Below are 19,842 nucleotides of genomic sequence, written 5' to 3' on the forward strand. Positions count from 1 at the left end.
TTCAAAAGCTCACCAGTGTGCTCTTTTTTTGCAGAATGTATCAAACTGTTGATTTGGCTGCTCCTAACTTTTCTGCTTTCTTTTTTTTTTCAGCCAAATCATAAATCAGTTTCTCTTTAATTGAAAGCCCCTTTGACCGCATGTTGTGGGTTCACTGCAACAGCTTCCAAATGCATATGCCACACTTGGAATCAGCTCCAGACCTTTTACCTGCTTACTTGATGTTGGGTAAACAAGGGAATAGCCCATGCAGCCTATTATAGAACTTTTGAGATAAATGTCCAATTACTTTTGGTCCCTTTAACCCCTTAACCCCCGGAGCTTTTTTTCTGTTCAGCGTCTTCATTTTTTGCTCCCCTCCTTCCCAGATCCATAACTTTTTAATTTTTCCAAAAAAATGGCCATGTAAGGGCTTGGATTTTGCAGGACGAGTTGTAGTTTTGAACAACACCATTGGTTTTACCATGTAGTGTACTAGAAAACGAAAAAAAAATTCCAAGTGCGGTGCAATTGCAATTGTTTTTTGTTTGGCTTTTTTGCTAGGCTCACTAAATGCTAAAACTGCTCTGCCATTATGATTCTCCAGGTCATTACGAGTTCATAGACACAAAACATGTCTAGGTTCTTTTTTATATAAGTGGTGAAAAAAATTCCAAACTTTGCTAAAAAAAATTGCGCCATTTTCCAATAAATGTAGCGTCTATTTTTCGTGATCTCGAGTCTGGTGAGGGCTTATTTTTTGGGGGCCGAGCTGACATTTTTAATGATACCATTTTGTGCAGATATGATCTTTTGATTGCCCATTATTGCATTTTAATGCATTGTCGCAGAGACCAAAAAACCATAATTCTGGAGTTTTTACTTTTTTTTCTCGCTATGCCATCAGATGAGTCCTTTTTTTAATGATAGATCGGGCGATTCTGAACGCGGCGATACCAAATATATGTAGGTTTGATTTTACTTTTCTTGTTTTATTTTGAATGGGGCGGAAGGGCGGTGATTTGAACTTTTATATTTTTTTTTATTTTTTTATATTTTTAAACATTTTTTTTTTCAATAGTCTCCATAGGAGGCTAGAAGCTGGCACAACTCGATTGCCTCTATGTAGCTGAATTACTGACTTGCTATGAGTGCCAACCACTGGGTGGCGCTCATAGCAATCTGGCACTGACAACCATAGAGGTCTCCAGGAGACCTTGGGTTGTCTTGTCGAAACACCAGTGACCTGCGATCATCAGTGTGTGTATTTCCCGATGCGCCATTTAAATGCCACTGTCAGCGTTTGACAGCAGTATTTTCATTATTAATATTATTTATTTATATAGCACCATTGATTCCATGGTGCTGTACATGAGAAGGGGTAACATACAAATTACAGATATCACTTACAGTAAACAAACTAACAATGACAGACTCATACAGAGGGGAGAGGACCCTGCCCTTTTGGGCTTACATGCTACAGGATGGCAGAGAAGGAGACAGTAGGTTTGTGGGCTGCAGCAGTTCCGGTGTTGGTTGAGGTGATATTTCCAGTAGTGGTGAGGAGGCAGCGGGGGTCATTGCAGGCTGTAGGCTTTCCTGAAGAGGTGGGTTTTCAGGTTCCGTTTGAAGGATCCGAGTGTGGTTAATAGTGGGATGTGTTGGGGCAAGGAATTCCAGAGGATGGGGGCTATTCGGTGAAGTCTTGGAGGCAGTTGGGTGAGGAGTGAATAAGTGTGGAGGAGAGAAGGAGGTCTTGGGAGGTTCGGAGATTACGTGAGGGAAGATATCGAGAGACTAGTTTAGAGATATATGGAGGAAACAGGTTATAGATGGCCTTGTAGGTCAGTATTAGTAATTTGAACTGGATACGCTGAGGGAATGGAAGCCAGTGAAGAGATTTGCAGAGGGGAGAAGCGGAGGAGTAGCGAGGAGAGAGATGAATTAGTCGGGCAGCAGAGTTAAGGATGGACTGGAGAGGTGCCAGGGTGTTAGCAGGGAGGCCACAGAAAAGGATGTTGCAGTAGTCGAGACGGGAGATGATGAGGGCATGCACAAGCATTTTAGTAGAGTGATGGTTGAGGAAGGGACGGTTTCTGGAAATATTTTTGAGCTGGAGGCAGCAGGAGGTGGAGAGAGCTTGGACGTGCAGTTTGAAGGACAGGGCAGAGTCACGGGTTACTCATTTAACTTGTTAATAGCCGAGGATGGATCACGATCTCAACCGTGGCTATTGCGGGCACATGTCAGCTGTTCAAAACAGCTGACATGTCCCGGGAAAGATTTGGGCTCACCTCCAGAGCCCACATCAAAAGGAGGGATACCGACATCGGCGTAAATATAAGCCCGATGTCGGTAAGGGGTTAAAAAAGGAAGCCACATATTAAAGAGCTGTAATTTCTAAACATTTACTCCAATTAGGATGTGAATACCCTCAAATTAAAAATGAGAGTCTGAATTTTAAGCCAATAATGATTTTATAACTTTATTTTGAATATATTTTGGTAAACAACTAAAATGCCAAAACATGTCAACGTCAAAATACTTCTGGACTTAACAGTATGTCCAAGCTTTAGCCCCAATTTTCTTTAAACACTTTTGTCTAAGTTTTTACCATTTGTAGGTAGGCTTATGAGTAGGTCGCCATTTTCTACACATTTTGACATGTTCTCCTTTTTTCCTGATGGGTAGCTGTCTCCATTTCTTTACTGTCCTAATTTTGAATAACATTGAAGCTTCTGAAGTGGTGCCAAAGTTTCTTCCCCCCAGTATTATACTTACTAGCTGTTGACTCCTACTGCTCTTTCCCGTGACGCTTCGGTCCTGATCAGCCATCTTTTGACTGCAGCATCTGACTGACCGAAAAACAGAGGTAACCGTCACAAGCACTCAATGTAAGTCTATAAGATCCTCATTTTGGTCTCCTAGACTTACATTGAGTTGTGACTTCCAGATTGTCCTGTAAACATTGGAGTGATCCGGTCACGACTAATGGATACAGGAACTCCAATATTGCTGTTAGCATTATAAATGTAAGGTACTTATTTAACTTTTTTTTATCAAGAAGTGCAGAATCCATCCAACCATGGCAAGATGTACCTACATAAGGATGGTCCCTATCACTAATGTCCTACCTCTCCATGAGCCAAGCAAGGCCTCATGTGAATGGTGAAGTGAAAGGAAACCAGGTGTAGCCTGTGATAAAGACCTCGGTGGGAAAGATTGGTGGAGAAGGGTCGTCAGCCCTGGAGGGGACCACATCCCAAATGCGTACTACAGAGCTGAAAAATGAAATAGCAGGGCTTCTTAATAGCCTTTTTCACAGTGATCTTATTAAATAACTAATCCTAATCAAGTAAAAATTTAGGAAAAAATTTTTTCTGCACCCCCACACTGCGCAGATGCAGTGTGGGGTGCAGCATGCAAGCATCCCATAAGCAAAGCATCACAGAAGCTAAACATCAAGAAAACTGCAGTTATCCATGGCAAAGAATTAACATTCATCTTCTCTCTTCACACAGGTAATGAACTGAACCACCCTGCATGTATTCACACCATTCACTGCTAGCAAGCAGCCTGAATGGTACAACTCCCCACCTCTGCTGGCCTTCTTTGCTGCAATATATCCAAATGGTACAACTCCATACTTCTGCTTGCTGTCTGTCTTTACCATTTTGCTGCATATTTTAATGTTTCCCTGATAAAGCTTTGGTATAATTCATTTGTTGCACTGTATGTAATACTTACTGCTTTAGATCCGTGACTGGGGCCTCTCTAGATCTTATCAGGTGGAAGATGCTAAAGAATATTAATGCAGCCTGGTCTAGTGCCTTTGATCATCTAACCACCCCCTGGTGTGCTGGCCCCAGATGTCAAATTATCCCCAACCAGCTCCCACAATCCCTCTTTCCTGACTCTGTAGTGTGGCCGATATATGTAGTAGTTCCAAAGGGGAAGCACGCAGTGTGGGGTGCAGACGCAGTGTGGGGTGCAGCACGCAAGCATCCCATAAGCAAAGCATCACAGAAGCTAAGCATGAAGAAAACGGCAGTTATCCATGGCAGGAGTCAGGAAACACACTTTGCTCTCCCCTTTAACCATGTGCTTTATTTCTATACTTCTGTGCTCCCTTGCCATCCACATTCACCACCCCATCCCCCCTTCAGCACGGCTCATACACATCAGCCCTTCTATACTTCCCTCTCCCATATACAGCACCCATCCACTCCTCACCTTCCTGAGAAACCTCAGCCCATCTTGCCCAAACACAGTGCAGAAAAAAACTACTTACAATTCCAACAACTATTTACTCTTTATCTTCCTACTCCTACTGATTTCAGGTGACATCGCCCCCAACCCTGGCCCACCATCCCCCAACCTCAACCCCTAACCTACCTCATATTGAAACCATAATAATCTTATTAATATTTCTTGCACTCCCTCATCTCCATCTTTTAATTGTGCCCTCTGGAATCCACGGTCTGCTTGTAACAAGCTTCCTTTCCTGCACAACTACTTTCTGAACAACTCTCTTAATCTGTTGGCCCTCACTGAAACCTGGATTCAGTATTCTGACACTGTCTCCCCTGCTGCCATTTCCTATGGTGGCTTACAATTCTCTCATTCCCCGAGACTCACAAACAGACATGGTGGTGGAGTCGGCATACTCCTGCCCCCACAATGCACTTTCCAGGTCATTCCCCCAGTTGCATCACTCTCATTCCCTTCTTTTGAGGTCCACACCATCAGGCTCTTCCATCCCCTCTCCCTCAAAGTAGCTCACCCACCCACTTCCTTGACCACTTTTCAGCCTTGTTGCCGCACTTCATGTCCTCAGAACTACCAACTCTTATCCTCGGAGACTTCAACATCCCCATTAACAGCCCAACTTCCACATCTGCATCTCAGCTTCTATCACTAACCACCTCTCTAGGCCTCACGCAGCTTTCAACCTCTGAAGCATACAAGGATGGTAACACCCTTGATCTGGTCTTTGTCCGGCTCTGTTCAATCTCCCACCTAAATAGCTCACTGCTTCCACTCTCTGACCACAACATTCTCTCCTTCACGCTCATAAATCCTCGCCCAGCCCTGCACACTCCTACCTACTACACATTCAGAAATCTACAAGCCACTAAACCTCAGACACTTTCAGACTCCCTAGTCTCGTCACTGTCCCCAATCTCCTCTTTTTCCTGTCGTGATCTGGCTGTTCATCACTACAACGACACTCTTAGAAGCACCCTTGACCAAGTAGCTCCCCTCACCCTCAGAACCTCCAAGCACAGAGTAAAACAGCCCTGGCTCACATCGCAAACTCAACTTCTCCAACGATGCTCTAGGAGTGCTAAACGCCTATGGAGAAAAACCCGCACACCAGAAGACTCATCCAATTTATGTTAAGAACCTATAACGCTGCCCTTCAACTCGCCAAACAGATCTACTTCACCACCCTGTTCTCCTCACTAGCCAACAACCCCAAGAAACTTTTTGACACTTTTCACTACCTCCTCAGGCCAAAAGCACAAGCCCCTATCACAGACATTTGTGCTGATGACCTGGCCTCCCACTTTACAGAAAAAATAGATAATATCCATCAGGAAATCTGATCCCAACCACCAAGTGCTGTGACTCCCATCCCTTCCTGCATCTCCCCTGGCTCACTTTCCACATTTGATCCCATCACAGAAGAAGTCTCCAGACTCCTCTCTTCCTCTTGTCTGACTACATGCACTACCCACCCCATTCCCTCACATCTCCTCCAGTCTGTCTCTCCAGTCGTCACAATTCACCTAACTACAATCTTTAATCTCTCCCTTTCCTCAGGCATTTCCCCATCCTCCTTCAAACACGCATTGTTACTCCATTACTAAAGAAACCCGCTTGCGACCCATCCTGCACAAACAACTACAGACCAATCTCCAATTTCCCCTTCATCTCTAAACTTTTGGAGCACCTAGCTTACTCCCGCCTTATCTGTTACCTCTCCACTCACTCCCTCCTAGACCCTTCACAGTCTGGCTTCCGACCCCTACATTCGACTGAAACTGCACTCAAAGTGACCAATGACCTTCTGACACCAAAACGTAACAGTGACCACTCTCTGCTCATTCTTCTTGACCTATCTGCAGCTTTCGACACTGTTGACCACTGTCTCCTTCTCTCTAGGCTCCAGTCACTAGGCATTAAGGACACTGCTCTCTCCTGGTTCTCTTCCTATCTTTCTGACCGCTCCTTCAGTGTTTTGTTCTCAGGCTCCACGTCATCTCCTCTTCCTCTCACTGTTGGGGTACCTCAGGGCTCAGTCATTGGCCCCCTTCTCTTCTCTCTCGACACGGCCCCAATTGGACAGACCATCAGCAGATTTGGCTCTCGGTACCATCTTTATGCTGATGACACACAACTATATACGTCTTCCCCCGACCTTACCCCCGCTGTACTACAGAATGCCAGTGACTGTCTGCAGTCTCCAACATCATGTCCGCTCTCTATCTGAAACTCAACCACTCTAAAACTGAACTTCTGCTGCTCCCGCCGTCTATTAACCTCCCTAAATCTGACATTTCCCTCTCTCTAGGTGGCACCACAATAGCACCCCGGCAGCAGGTGCGCTGTCTGGGTGTTATGTTTGACACCAATCTCTCCTTCACATCCCATATACAATCTCTTGCCCGCTCCTGCCGCTTACACCTAAAGAACATCTCTAGAATCTGCCCTTTTCTCACCATGGAAACAACAAAAACCCTCACTATAGCAATGATCCACTCCGGCCTGGATTACTGCAGCGCTCTATTAATTGGTCTCCCCATTACTCGACTATCCCCTCTCCAGTCCATACTTAATGCAGCAGCCAGGGTCATCTATCTGGCTAATCGGTACTCGGACACGTTCGCTCTTCGCCAGTCCTTACACTGGCTGCCCATTCATTATAGGATCCAATTCAAAGTACTTGTTCTCACCCACAAAGCTCTCCACAGTGCGGCAGCCCCCTACATCTCCTCCCTCATTTCTGTCTATCGGCCTAACCGACCGCTGCGCTCTGCAAACGACTTTTGACTAACCTCTGCGCTAATCCGTACCTCCCACTCCCGACTCCAAAACTTCTCCAGCGCTGCGCCAATCCTCTGGAATGCTCTACCCCAAGAAATTAGGACCATCCACAATTTGCATAGTTTCAGGCGCTCCCTCAAAACACATTTGTTCAGAGCGGCCTATCACGTTCACTAATCAAAATCATTCTATGTGTAAGTGTGCTTGTGTAGCCCATTCACTATCTCCATCCATCCCTCACTCCCTCAAGATGGCTGGACCTTCATTGTAAATACATCATTGTAAATACACACCTGTACTCTGTATCTCCCCCACCTCATTGTAGATTGTAAGCTCTCACGAGCAGGGGCGGCTTATTTTGCTTTAATTATTGTATTGTTAATGTTGTTACTTATGACTTGTGTTTTGAGACTGTTAAACTGTAAAGCGCTGCGGAATATGTTGGCGCTATATAAATAAAGATTATTATTATTATTATAATAAAGATTATTATTTTCTTTTTGACAAAAAATAAATGCTTAGGGCAGGATTCCTGCATAGACTATCAGAATTTTCCTTTATGTGGGTCAACATTGTCCCTGTCTCTAGTACAGAAAGAGAATATACTCGTCACGTAAAAAGTGTATGATTTGGAAGTGACGGAATGATGGAATTGTAGAGTACAGTAGATACTCAGGGGGACTCTGTTTCTTCTTGGGACAAAAAAAACTAGAAACTACAGTATAAGTATAGAGATGGAATCCCACCCAGAGAAGAAATTATTTAGGAGTGAATTAATGCTGCCTGGTTCAGGTAGGCAGTACCAGAGACAGAAGTCGCCCAAGGTCTGGTTGAACGCCCAGTGAATTGATGTGGAACGTCAACTAACCCAAGTGAAATCCAAGTGCAAAGAACAAGTGAGAAGCTGAAGAGCATGAAGAACATCCATTCAGACACTTACTGGTACTTGAGTGGCAATCTGGCATCTCTGGGCTGTGCCAGCAGTGAGCAATTTTATTCTTCCTACCTGCCAGCCCACCATACACCCTGAGTGGCACACACTTCCTACAAGTCACACATTATTACAGTCACTGAGCATGGTGGGCTGTGTAGTGCAACTAAAGCACAGTACAGAAAAAGGACAACCCACTGTCCTCCCTCCATCCCCAAGTGCTCAGGATCCACCTCCCTATTGTGGCCTTGATCATGCATCTCCACCACTTGCCTATATCCTTCATCCCTAATGACAGTACAATGGAGGGATCAATTTGAATAATTTAAAGCATGTGTCCAGGCTTGGGGTTCAAGTCTGCCATCATTCTATGTGACTGAAGACTTGGGAATCCTGACAGTGCGCGCTGTCAGGATTCTCCAGTGCTGACGCCAGGAATGGACAGTATGCGATTTTCAAACTTCTGGCCACATTTCTACTAGACATGTAAACTCAGCTCACTTATATTGAGGGAGGTTGAGCACATCTAGTTGGCATGTGATCACATGGACGCAAATTACATACATCCAGTCACGCATATGCCAGCTGGCACTGGAGAATCCTGACAACATGCACACTGCGCGATGCGAGAACTCACAAGTCTGCAGGATGACTGCAGACTCGAACCCCAAGCCTGGACAACGCCTTTAAGGTAAATAATAAGACCAAAGGCAAGGGTCTAGCAACAGAGATTGCTCGATGGGAGTTCTTGCTTTCCCCACAGATTGCATATAGCAAGTAACATTAAAACAGCCCATGGATAAGATGGCAATGTTCCTGAAAAGAAATGCTAGCTTTGTTCCTTGTAGAGTAGGTCTACCCTTGCGTCAAGTTAATTACATTGCTCCAATGCAGCTAAACTAAAGAACAGGATATTTACAGAAATCTGCAACCTTTGTGTCTACAGATCCTATGCAGCTTTGCGAGTCTTCATGCCAACAGACTCCAGAGAAATCTTTCATAATCTGATCCTGCAGACACACTCCTTCCATCTATCCACTATTTCAGTTAGGACTTACCTGGTAAAATGGATACACAAAGCCGCAGGTGAAGATGAACACACAGAGCGAGGGCAATGGCACAGCGGGCTGGAATTTGAACAGCGAGGATAAGGACAGGAGGCAGACGGAGAAGGAGAGACCAGAAGACACCGCACCAGGGGCATTGTTATTGAAGATAACCAGTCCAGGAATAGCAGCAGCATTTGTAAAGTGATCCAGTCCACATGAAAATTTTTAATGCTTACAACAGATGAAGGAATAATCAGCAAGCAAATAAATAGCCGCAGGCAGCAGTGATGAAGAGGAAAACTTGTTTATAGAGCAGGTACCCTCTAATGCAGGAGCGCTTGAAGTATGAAAAAGTCCAGGTAACATTTCATTATGCTTACAGCAGATGAAGGATTAATCAGCAGGTCTGAACTGGGAAGTAGGTGCAGGTTGTAGAAACTGCAGAAATTTGCAGAGAAAATAGCAAGCTTGGAGAACTGATGAGACCACCTGCGAAGGACATGGTAGCTCAACACTCCCTCCCATGGTTGAGAGAGTTACCCTCAGAAGGCCTTGGGAGATTTACCAGTAACATTTGAAACCCATTGTGGATCACAGCAAAGGAAGAAGGCCATAGGAGAAGGGAGCAGTGATAGGCGCTGAAGCTGGGAGAGGTGAGGAAAAATTTATTTCCAGGCTTACAAGAAGTAGGTGATAGTTGGATGGTAACTTAACTACAGGATGAGGCCACTCAAGTATTGCTTGAAGATTGTTACCATGAAGACCAAAAGGCCTGTTTATCCAAATCAGTACGTTTTTGCAATGACACATCAATCCATTCTAGAGACTAAAAAGACTTGTAGGCAACCTTTATGGTAGGCTCTTAATAGGTTCATATTGATTATCACTCAAGGTTAGGCTACATTAGTAAGATATATGCTGTAGCCTTTATGGATCACCTTTCCAGGATAGCTCTCCCGCTTCTTCTTCAGAACATCTACAGCCTCACTGGAGTGAATTAGCCTGATGTGCACTTCAGCTTCTCCTGTCCACGGAAGGAGGAACGTAGATACATAACTACCATTACCATAGTCCTTCACTTGTCCTGTCACTCCAGCCTTTACTTTTCTGGAATGAAGCTTAGCCTGGAAGAAATCTCCACCATAGTTCTTAGGTCGTCCAAAGTGATCACGAGCCGTGATTAACACTTCCAAGGACTCGCCGACCCTATAGGTATCCCGTGGATTTAACAAATGGTAATCACAATTCTTGGGACTTGTTGAGAAATTAACATGACTGACATTTGAAGAAGGCTCAGGCCAGTTAATGAGCTTGAGAAGTTCTGATAGAGTGTATTTCATTGGTAAGATCGTGGTAAAGGAGATGCTGATGTTGGGTTGTTTGAAGACCTTGAAAGGTGGAGGTCTGTATTTATCCATAGTGTCCAAGGTTAGGAACCTGTAGAAAAACTGAAGACACCAGTAAATTAGGTGCTGGAAGAGACAACTTAGGATAAGTTTATATGATTTGTTCAAAAGACTGTCCCGTCATCCCATCAGATCGACTATTGATTTACATCTTCTCAGATGTCCACGTGTGGTCCTATCATTTACATTGAGTTTTCTAAATATTTTCCTCAGTTCTTGTTTCTGCTCCAAACAGCCTTATAACCTGGTTCTAAGTATGATCACCTGGTAGCTCTAATTGGGCTTTCACAAACAGGTTTTGCACCATCTACTCCAATACTCAAGACCCAGAGGAACCCTGACCTTCACCCCTTAAACTGTGTACAGTATTGTGAACTTACACAGGGGCATTAGGTTAAATCCTCAAAGTAGCCACTGGCTGGTGGAATGTCAGAACCAGGAGGGAAATGGGACAAAATTGCTCTAATTGGGCTTTCACAGACAGGTTTTGCACCATCTACTCCAATTCTCAAGACCCAGAGGAACCCTGGCCTTCACCCCTTAAACTGTGTACAGTATGGTGAACTTACACAGAGGCATTAGGCTAAGTCCTCAAAGTAGCCACTGGCCGGTGGAAAGTCAGAACCAGGAGGGAAACGGGACAAAATTGTAAGACATAAGATATAGTAAAGAGGCTAATGTCAGAATGTGACTCAAACAGGCAGAACAGGAGTTGAACAATAAACGTGAACCAAAGCTAGTGAAAGCTATAACTGGCAAATCCCAGCAGTAAGCTGGGAGTTTAATAGGGTGTGATGGTGTCTCATTGGCCACAGCATGGTGTACTCCTCATTAACAGCACACACACCCATATTACCAGACACTACAGATCCTATGATACACACGACCTCAAAGGTGTTTATTGAGGATTAAGACGATAAAATTGCAAAAAATCATAAAGATTCAAAGAGTTCATGCTGCTTGCCTTGTGCTGCTATGCACTAGTCACTTTACTTTGAACTTTATACGTTGGACAATTACTGATTTCTTTTAAGTACTTATATTCTGTACTGTGCATTTTCTTTATATACTTACGTCTGAGTATTGTCTCTTTTCACTCTATGCAAAGATTTGATGATGAATTTCATTATTTTGTCACATGTTGAAAATATTTGAGTGCTGGCACTATTTGGCATGAATTCCTGCTCCCGTTCTCCTTTTCTCTTTTTGTTCCTTAGCTTGTTTACAAGTGAAGCTCTATCCACGAGGTCTTCACAAGTGAAGCTGTATCCACGAGGACTTCACAAGTGAAGCTCTATCCACGAGGTCTTCACCCGGCCTGACTCCAGTGTCGCCTGTACTGACGCCACAGGGGAATATTTATACCGCCAGATAGTACGATGTCCAGTCTTTCCTAGTTCATTATGCACAATGAAGAAACAGAAACCTTAGACTATATTGCTAGACTCCTGGCTACATGGACATGACAAGTCTTCATTTTTAGTTCATAAATCAATGATACATGTAAAAATAAGAATCACTGTAATATATTTGTCAGAGCAATCTGCTTCTTTCTCCCTCATGACTGATTTTTTTTATTCTCAATATTCTCATTTCCTGGGCTAAATCTATCTCCAGTGAAGACATGATGTTACATTACTGAGATAGGAGATGGCAGTTGGTGCTTTTAATATCCTATGGACCTAGAGGCTTTTTGTGGATACCTAGCAATATTTTTTATATCTGATCATTTATGCTTTTACTCTGCAGGCCCATATCACAGTGGACACAAGTCTTAGCAACTTCTCAACAGCATCTTTATGACCTTTTGACTTTTCATTTTGATATTCTGCATTACCACTGCATCCCCTCCCCGCATGCAGGGCCACACCTGCATGAGGTGTGATGAACAATTAGTCTCAGATGGCACTCTAAGATATCTCTCAGGGGCTAGCGCAATCCTCCTGCCCCTGACTCTAGCCAGACAGTTCTGTAGCATCACCGTGTTCTGTGTGGGCGGAGTCACAATCTTCCATGCAGCAGGAGCTTTGTACTGCCCCCTAGGAGCTACTACTATCAACAAGGGGTGGGAACAGGGCCAAAGAGAGTGAGTTGAGCCTAAGTGAAGTATTGAGAAAGCAAAAGGACAGGAGGAAATAAAGAAAAGAGCAGGAGAAAGGATAGAAGGAATAAGTGATGAGAGAGACAGGAGACAAGAAAGAGGCTCTATAGATGTTAAGCAGTGGAAATCATGGTGCGAGTTTGGGAAACCACGTTAGTTGAGATCTCACATGGGGAGTCAGCTGCCTGGCCACGCGCACCCTTGACAATCATCTCAACCCTAGTATCAGAACAATATGTACCATTTCTAAAAGCTTGTACTGATATTTCATCACATTTTATGGGTTTCATCTTTCTAAGTGCATATCGCTGTGGTTTATTCTGGTGTATCCGCTTTGCACTGTTGATTCCCTTTTTCAATTCTCTTTTTGCTATTGTTAGCGCAGTGCCACTTTATATATCACTCATCTGTTAAGGAACCGTAAAGAAACTGCCACCAGGTCACAAGAGGACAAGCTGTGGTCTAATTTCATTATTGCTGGTCCCCTGAGTACTGTACTTTTGTGTTTTTGTTTTGTTGGTTTTTATCTGCTACTAGTTGAAGAGCCCAGCATTGCCCGGGCATAGTAACTAACTGTGGTTAGTTATAACAAACTATATTTCCCCCTCGCGCCTCTCAATTTTCACCCCAACTTCCTGTTATGAAGACAGCGGTGTAATTCATGAGGCTCCTCCCTTTCCCCTGACGTCATGCCTCACAGGAGCAACTCCATTCTAGACATGACCAAGCTAGATGTGGCCTGTGCCTGCCGCGCACTGATACTCTGAAGGCGGCGGCCCCGAATGTATCTCCCAGCGACTGGGACATCACAGCCGGTGAATTTTGCAGGGTGGCTTTCGAGGTGAATGTGTCTCCACCTGTGTGATCTAACAATGTGGGCCGTGTGGACAGGGCTTTGCGTGTGAAGTGACTGTGGCTATGCGGAATGGGCGTGGCTTGATACACATGTAGTGACCAGCAGATTCTCAGGATGCAGTGACGAGACACGAGACAGGGTTTAGCTTGTATAATCAACTTTTATGAATTGGAGCCACTAGGGCTATGTTGAACAGGCAGACAGGGGTAAACACAAATCTGTCCTTGCAGGGGCTCAATAAAATAAACAACACTTTTTCTAAGGAAACCGGGAGTACCCTGGCTAGTCTGGGTGTAGGAAGCCGGAACGTGGCCAAACAATGGTAATTATGGCTATCGTCCACTTATCCTTCCTCGCGTCACTTGGGATCGCAGATGCGGCCGCTTAGAGATCGTTGATGCGGCGGTCTTGACACCTCGATATCCCAGGAAGGTTTGGGCTCGACAGGCCCCGATGAAACGATGCCAGTGGGGCGCAACAGGCCCTGAAGAAACGATGCCGGTGGGGAGCAACAGGCCCTGAAGAAATGATGCCGGTGGGGCGCAACAGGCCCTGAAGAAACGATGCCGGTGGGGCGCAACAGGCGTGACTCTCTGCGAACGGGGTCAGGAAGCGGCCTCCGGTAAAAGTCTCTCACGTCTCCCTTGTCGGTGAGTGTACAGTATCCTCTGTTATGAATGAGTCACCGTAGGAGGCAAAAACAGAAATGCTAGCTAAGTCCACAAAACCAGAGAAGTTGGCAGCTATCGGATTGCAGACCCCTGAACCTATCAACAACAACTAGCAGTAGCCGTGGGGGGTTCCTACGGTGCCCTAGACCCCTCGATCACAGCCGGAGAACTACATAGCCTAAAGACAGAAAGGGAAATCTAAACTGCCCCAGAGCAGACCCCAAAGCAATAGGCAGCCCCCAACATATAATGACGGTGAAGCAAGATGAAAAAAACACTCACACAGATAGAAAGATAGGCAGAGCAAATGATGGGGCCCAAGCTAACTAAATAGGACAGGATAGAAAAGCTGCTGTCTGCAATCCGCCAAAACCCTCTCAAAACAAGAGACAACAGACTGATAGGGAAAAAAGCCCTGAAGACGCTAGGCTTCAAAAAGACTATATCAGTACTCCGGTATTTTCTGAAGACAGAGCAAAAAGGAATTCAGCTCACCCCAGCAGGGAATGGCAGAAATCCAGAAAAACAAGGCAAAACAAAACCAAAACACAAATGCAAAAAGCAGAGCAGAAAACTTAGCTTTTGAGGAGCAGGAATCAGATTGGTCTCCTAGAATCCCTCTGAGAAATCACCAGCAAGGCAGAAGGGCGTTGGCTGCCTTATATCCAGTCAGCAATTCCAGTCACCCAGTCATCATCATCCTGCTCAGGGGCTTGGTAATCAGCCTCACTACCTTCCTTCACCAGAAGAGGGAGTTCATCAGACCTCAATGGTGAAGGGGAAAATGAACTCACAACAATCCTCACAGGTCCCTGTCGGTGTCCCTCCAAGTCACCCGGCTTCCTGCCTCCTGTCACACTCTTTCCCAACTGCCAACTCAGCGCACCCCCTGCTCCTTTTATCCTTGCCCCGCCCCCTGTTTCCCTGACAACTTCAGTCAAGTCTCTCCCTTTACTGTCCTCCCAGTATCTTTCCCTCAGGAACCCTGATGGCGGTCCCCTGGGTACCTGCCCAGTCACTGCCTGGGAGTCCTCCTCCCCACACTCCCCCACCCTGTAAGCTCGCCAGTCCTCGGGCGAGGGCCTTAGGCTATTGAGATCGGTCTGTAGGGGTTTCAATGTTCGTTGCCATATGAATTGATCTTGCTCATATCGTTCAGGGGGTTTACCGGCTGTCGACCGCTCGGAGCGCCTAAGTTCAACTGGGGTACAGTCGTCTGGGGTGGTGGACATCGGTGGGCTGATTGGTGCGGGCGGGTTAATTGTGTCAGATGATTCACTACTGAGTGGAGGGCCTCTGTGTCCTGGGAGACAATCTTCGTCGTCGTCCGGGTCCCAACATACGGAAGACGGCTCGGATGTCGACGGGGTAGGCTCTGGTTGCTTCGGGTCGGAGGAAGTACATGGGCGTAACATATTACGATGCACAATACGAGTGGGCAGCGTTTCATCCTCCTCAGGTCGTATTTCGTACACTGGTCCGCCTGGATGGATACGGTGTAAGACCCGATAAGGACTTTCTTCCCAATGCGGCTCCAGTTTGTTCTGGGGGCGTTGATCTAGTACAAGCACCTGGTCCCCGCTTTGGAGGTGAGGAGGTGGGGTTGCATTCTTCCCTGGGTGCTCCCAGTCTTGGAGCTTGGTGTGTACAATTCAGTGAAGAGTTTGCTGCCGGTGGCGAGGATTTTGGACCCAAGACGACACTCCAGTCCAGGGCTGAGGCTCTTCGGGGTCTAACTCCACCTCTGTGATCCCTTTACCTTCTCGTCCAAACAACAGGGAATAGGGGGTATAGCCAGTCTCTCGATGTACCCTATTGTTATAGACCCAAACTAATTCAGAAACATATTCAGGCCAACGGGCCTTCTTATCACTCTCCAGAGTGCGCAACGTCTGAATCAATGTCCGATTAAATCGTTCACAAGCCCCATTCCCTTGCGGGTGATACGGTGTGGTCCGGGATTTGTCAATTCCATAGAGGTGATGTAGTTGATCCATGACTTTTCCCAAAAAACATGCTCCCTGATCAGAATGTATTCGTTGAGGACAGCCGTTTACTTGTATAAAAGTTACTACAAATTGCAGAGGCAGCTGACTCTGCGGTCTGATCCCGAGTGGGGGTGACCACAGCGAACTTGTTGAAATGATCTATCATAATGAGACAGTGTTCGTATCCCTGAAATGTGGGCCCAATGGTCAGATAATCCACCGTCAGGAGCTCAAGGGGCGCTGAGGTCACAATAGTCTGTGTTGCGGTTCGCTGAGCGGGTGGTTTGGCTAATTCACACAAACGGCAGGTCCTGCAAATTTCGTCCACAACAGCCGGCAAGCGCGGGTGGTGAGCTTTCTGTTGCAGCCATTGCAAAGCTTTTTTATTCTGAAATGGGCCCCTTTTTCGTGAGCCTCCCGAGCAAGTGCGTGAAGTTGGGCTCCTGGGGTAACCACCTGCCAAACCGTCATCGAGGTTGTTTGTGATGATATTTTATGATACAATAATCCCTTTCAGATAACCAACCTCTCCCATTGTCGCAGTATAAGTAACAGTACTTGAGTCAAATTTTGCTGTTGAGAGTCAGTGGGTAATTGCCCAGCGGCGACCCATGTCCTGAGAAGGCCAACCTCTTCGTCTTCTTGTTGCTGTTGTATCCACTTATCCTGGGATTGTTCCAGTATGCCCCTTGGGGTCTCAGAGGAAGGTATTTTTTTATTGTCAGTTGTGAGCACGGCAGCAGTGAGAGCGAACGGTATTTCCTCTCCTAATTTTTCGTCTCGATTCTGTCCTGGAGTTGTATGTCGAATCCTGGAGAGGGCGTCGGCATGGACATTCTCGGCCCCTCTTTTGTAGATAATCTTATAATTGTACTTCGCCATCCGGGCCACCCATCGCTATTCCAGAGCCCCCAATTTGGTGTTTTCCAAATGAGCCAGCAGGTTGTCAGTTCGCACAACCACCTCGGAGCCCGCTAGGTACTCTGCGAATCTCTCTATCATAGCCCACACCACTGCGAGGAGCTCGAGCTTAAAAGAGCGGTAATTGTCAGGGTTATACTCGGAGTCATGGAGTGAGCGACTTCCATATGCGATCACCCTTTCCATTCTGAACCTGTGACAACACAGCCCCCAGCCCGTGAAGACTACCGTCAGTGTGCAAGATGAACGGTTGAGAGAAATCCGCATAAGCCAACACTGGGGCATCCGAGAGCGCAGCCTTGAGGTCTCGGAAGGCCTCTTCCTGAGGGTGTTGCCACTGGATTTTTCACCCATTGGCCCCAGCCGGAGCCCCCTTAAGCAGGTCGTGCAGGGCTCGAGCTCGACATGCAAAATTCTTTACGAAGCGACGGTAATATCCGGCTAACCCCAGAAAAGCCCGTACATCTTTCACTGTCTTGGAGGTAGGCCATTCCTGGATAACAGCAACCTTCTCCCGGGATGGCCTCACACCCTCTGCTGAAACGACATGACCCAGATACTCAATCTGAGAGCGAAATAGGTGGCATTTCTGAGGCTTCACCTTCAACCCGTACTTTTGCAACCGGCTGAGTACCTGTCCCAACCGCTTCAGGTGGTCCTCGAAGGTGGCGGCATAGACAATGATGTCGTCCAGGTAGATCAACATGGCCTCAAAATTGAGATCTCCCAGACATCGCTCCATCAATCGCTGAAAGGTCCTGGGGGCGTTGGCCAGCCCAAACAGCATCAGATTAAACTCTAACAGTCCCATGGGCAATATGAATGCCGTCTTCTTCTGACATGGGCACCTGCCAGTACCCACAGGCCAAGTCCAGGGTCGAAAAATATGTTGCCTTCCCCAAGGCGGACAGGGATTCTTCTATGCGGGGCAGTGGGTATGAGTCTTTAATAGTGAAAGCATTCAGTTTACGATAATCCACACAGAATCGTAGTGTACCATCTTTCTTCCGGACCAACACGATTGGGGCCGCCCAGGGGCTTTAACTTTCCCGTATCACCCCTTTTCACAGCATTTGGGCCAGCAAAGTTTTCACCTCTTGATAGAGTTGTGGCGGAATCTGACGATATCGTTCCCGGATAGGGGCCGCTCCTGCTGTGGGGATTTCATGAGTGATGGCGGTGGTACACCCAAAATCGTCCTCATGACTAGCAAATACTTCATCGTACTGTCCAAGCAATGTTTGGCCTGCAAGGTTCGTATTGTTACTTCCCAAGGATCCTCGAGGTGTACTCGTAATTGAACCGCAGGAGCTGGCAGCACTTCTTCTAAAGGCCTTACTAGTTTGGCCAGTACAGTCCGTGCTTTCAGAACGGTGTCTCGGTCTTCAAGGTTAACGCAGCATACCAGGACGGTTCCTTTTTGCACTGTAACCAGGGAACGGACCACCTGTATGCCAGGAGGTAAGCGCTCTGAGTGACACGGCTCCACCTGCACCTCCACGCTCTCCAAAGGTATCGGGGCTCGAATTGGCAGGGCCACCACTGTCTGTCCAGGAGGTAGCACAAGCAGGGGAGCCGCTGACGCGATGACCTTGCCCAGAGCTTCGCCCTCCCCGCAGTCCTGATGCACCCGCGCACCTCGCACCAGCTGCTGGAATACCTGTCCCTGAGCTGTGCGAGAACCCCACTGCTTCAGGATCTTCTGTGTGGGATCATTTAGTAGTAAGTGGCCAAACTCTCGTAAAATATTCATGCCTAGGGTGACGGGGTGCCGTTGATCAACTTCTCCTTGAGTTAGCACCACCCCTCTGCGACCAAGGGATTTGCCGCACAACGTCACCTGCACCCACACTACCCCGGCAACCGGGACCAGCAATTGGTTGGCGGCTATTAGCCTAATCATGGGCCCCCACTGGGGACTTGCTGCCTCCGGGAAGTTTTGTTGAAAGTACGTTGCAGGCCTGGTGGTTACCTGTGACCCCGTGTCTACCAGATACCGGACGGCCCGGCCCTCCACTTCTGCCCAAACCACCGGACACTTTGCTACCAAATCTTTGGGACTTCCACCACCCCTAGTTGTGGTTTTCGGCTCCGAGCGGCGTCCCCCCAGCCCGGAGCTCTTTAGTTTAATGGCCGCCAGGGTGGGTATCTCCCAGTGGCCTGGTTCTCCACACTCAAAACACCAGGCCTGTGTAGGCTGACCACCCCGCGGGGAGCGTGATCCCCAGGAGCCGGGGTTAAAGCTAGGTCGTCCAGTCCCGGTCTCGGTTCTTCTCTTTACTTCGGCCAACTCGCCCTTAATATTTTTCAGCTCCTGCTTCATCTCCTCCACCCACTGCGGCTCCTCGACTACATTCGCGGAGGCCTCCACACCTTGGACTTTCCCCACGGGGACCGCCATCCCCTGCTCCTGCTCTCGAGCACGTGCCTGACTTCCCACCTCTGAAAAAAGTCTATTCGGGGATTAATTCTGATCTGCTCCCGCAGTGCCTGTTTGACTAATGGATCTCACAAACCAGTCACCAGTAGGTCACGTAGGGTAATGTCAACAGGTCCTACCTCGTCCTTTCTTTCTATAGCCATATGCAATTTCTGGAGGACATTCATATACTCTGTGATCGTCTCCCCCTTTACCTGCATCCAACTAAACAAACGGGTTCTTAACTCTCCCACATTAGTAGGGTCCCCATGGGTCTGTTCTACTATCTGTAACACTTTTTCAAAAGTGTTGCGGTGCCCCGGAGGTTTCAACATCACTGACCTCCGCACCTCCCCGTCCAGTGCCATGATTGCCACCTCGGCTTCCAGATCAGGGGTCATTGGGTGCATCCGAAAGAGCCCCCGCATCGACTCTGTCCAGTTCCATAACATAGTATTGGAGCCGGAAAAT

At 46.9% G+C, this 19,842-nt stretch overlaps 1 protein-coding gene and 1 long non-coding RNA gene across 3 annotated transcripts in view; one reads left to right on the plus strand and one right to left on the minus strand.

Moving 5' to 3' along the window:
- The window catches only part of LOC141054357 (uncharacterized), a 279,515-nt gene extending 271,976 nt beyond the window's left edge, over window positions 1-7,539 (plus strand). Inside the window, exon 3 of the long non-coding RNA XR_012221412.1 lies at window positions 3,501-7,539. This is a non-coding gene — a long non-coding RNA (uncharacterized lncRNA). The remainder of the gene's footprint in view (window positions 1-3,500) is intronic.
- Window positions 1-19,842, minus strand: part of LOC141054354 (NXPE family member 3-like) — a 106,088-nt gene that overhangs the window by 42,719 nt on the left and 43,527 nt on the right. Inside the window, exon 2 of one of the 2 annotated variants that reach the window (XM_073551673.1) lies at window positions 9,948-10,457. The exons of the other annotated variant lie outside the window; for it this stretch is intronic. Coding sequence (XP_073407774.1) covers window positions 9,948-10,457 — 510 coding nt within the window. The remainder of the gene's footprint in view (window positions 1-9,947; window positions 10,458-19,842) is intronic. 2 annotated transcript variants of the gene reach the window in all.

Source organism: Dendrobates tinctorius, unplaced genomic scaffold (genome assembly GCF_039654945.1).
Source record: "Dendrobates tinctorius isolate UK_male_01 unplaced genomic scaffold, ASM3965494v1 ptg000178l, whole genome shotgun sequence".
In the NCBI taxonomy this organism is placed as follows: domain Eukaryota; kingdom Metazoa; phylum Chordata; class Amphibia; order Anura; family Dendrobatidae; genus Dendrobates; species Dendrobates tinctorius.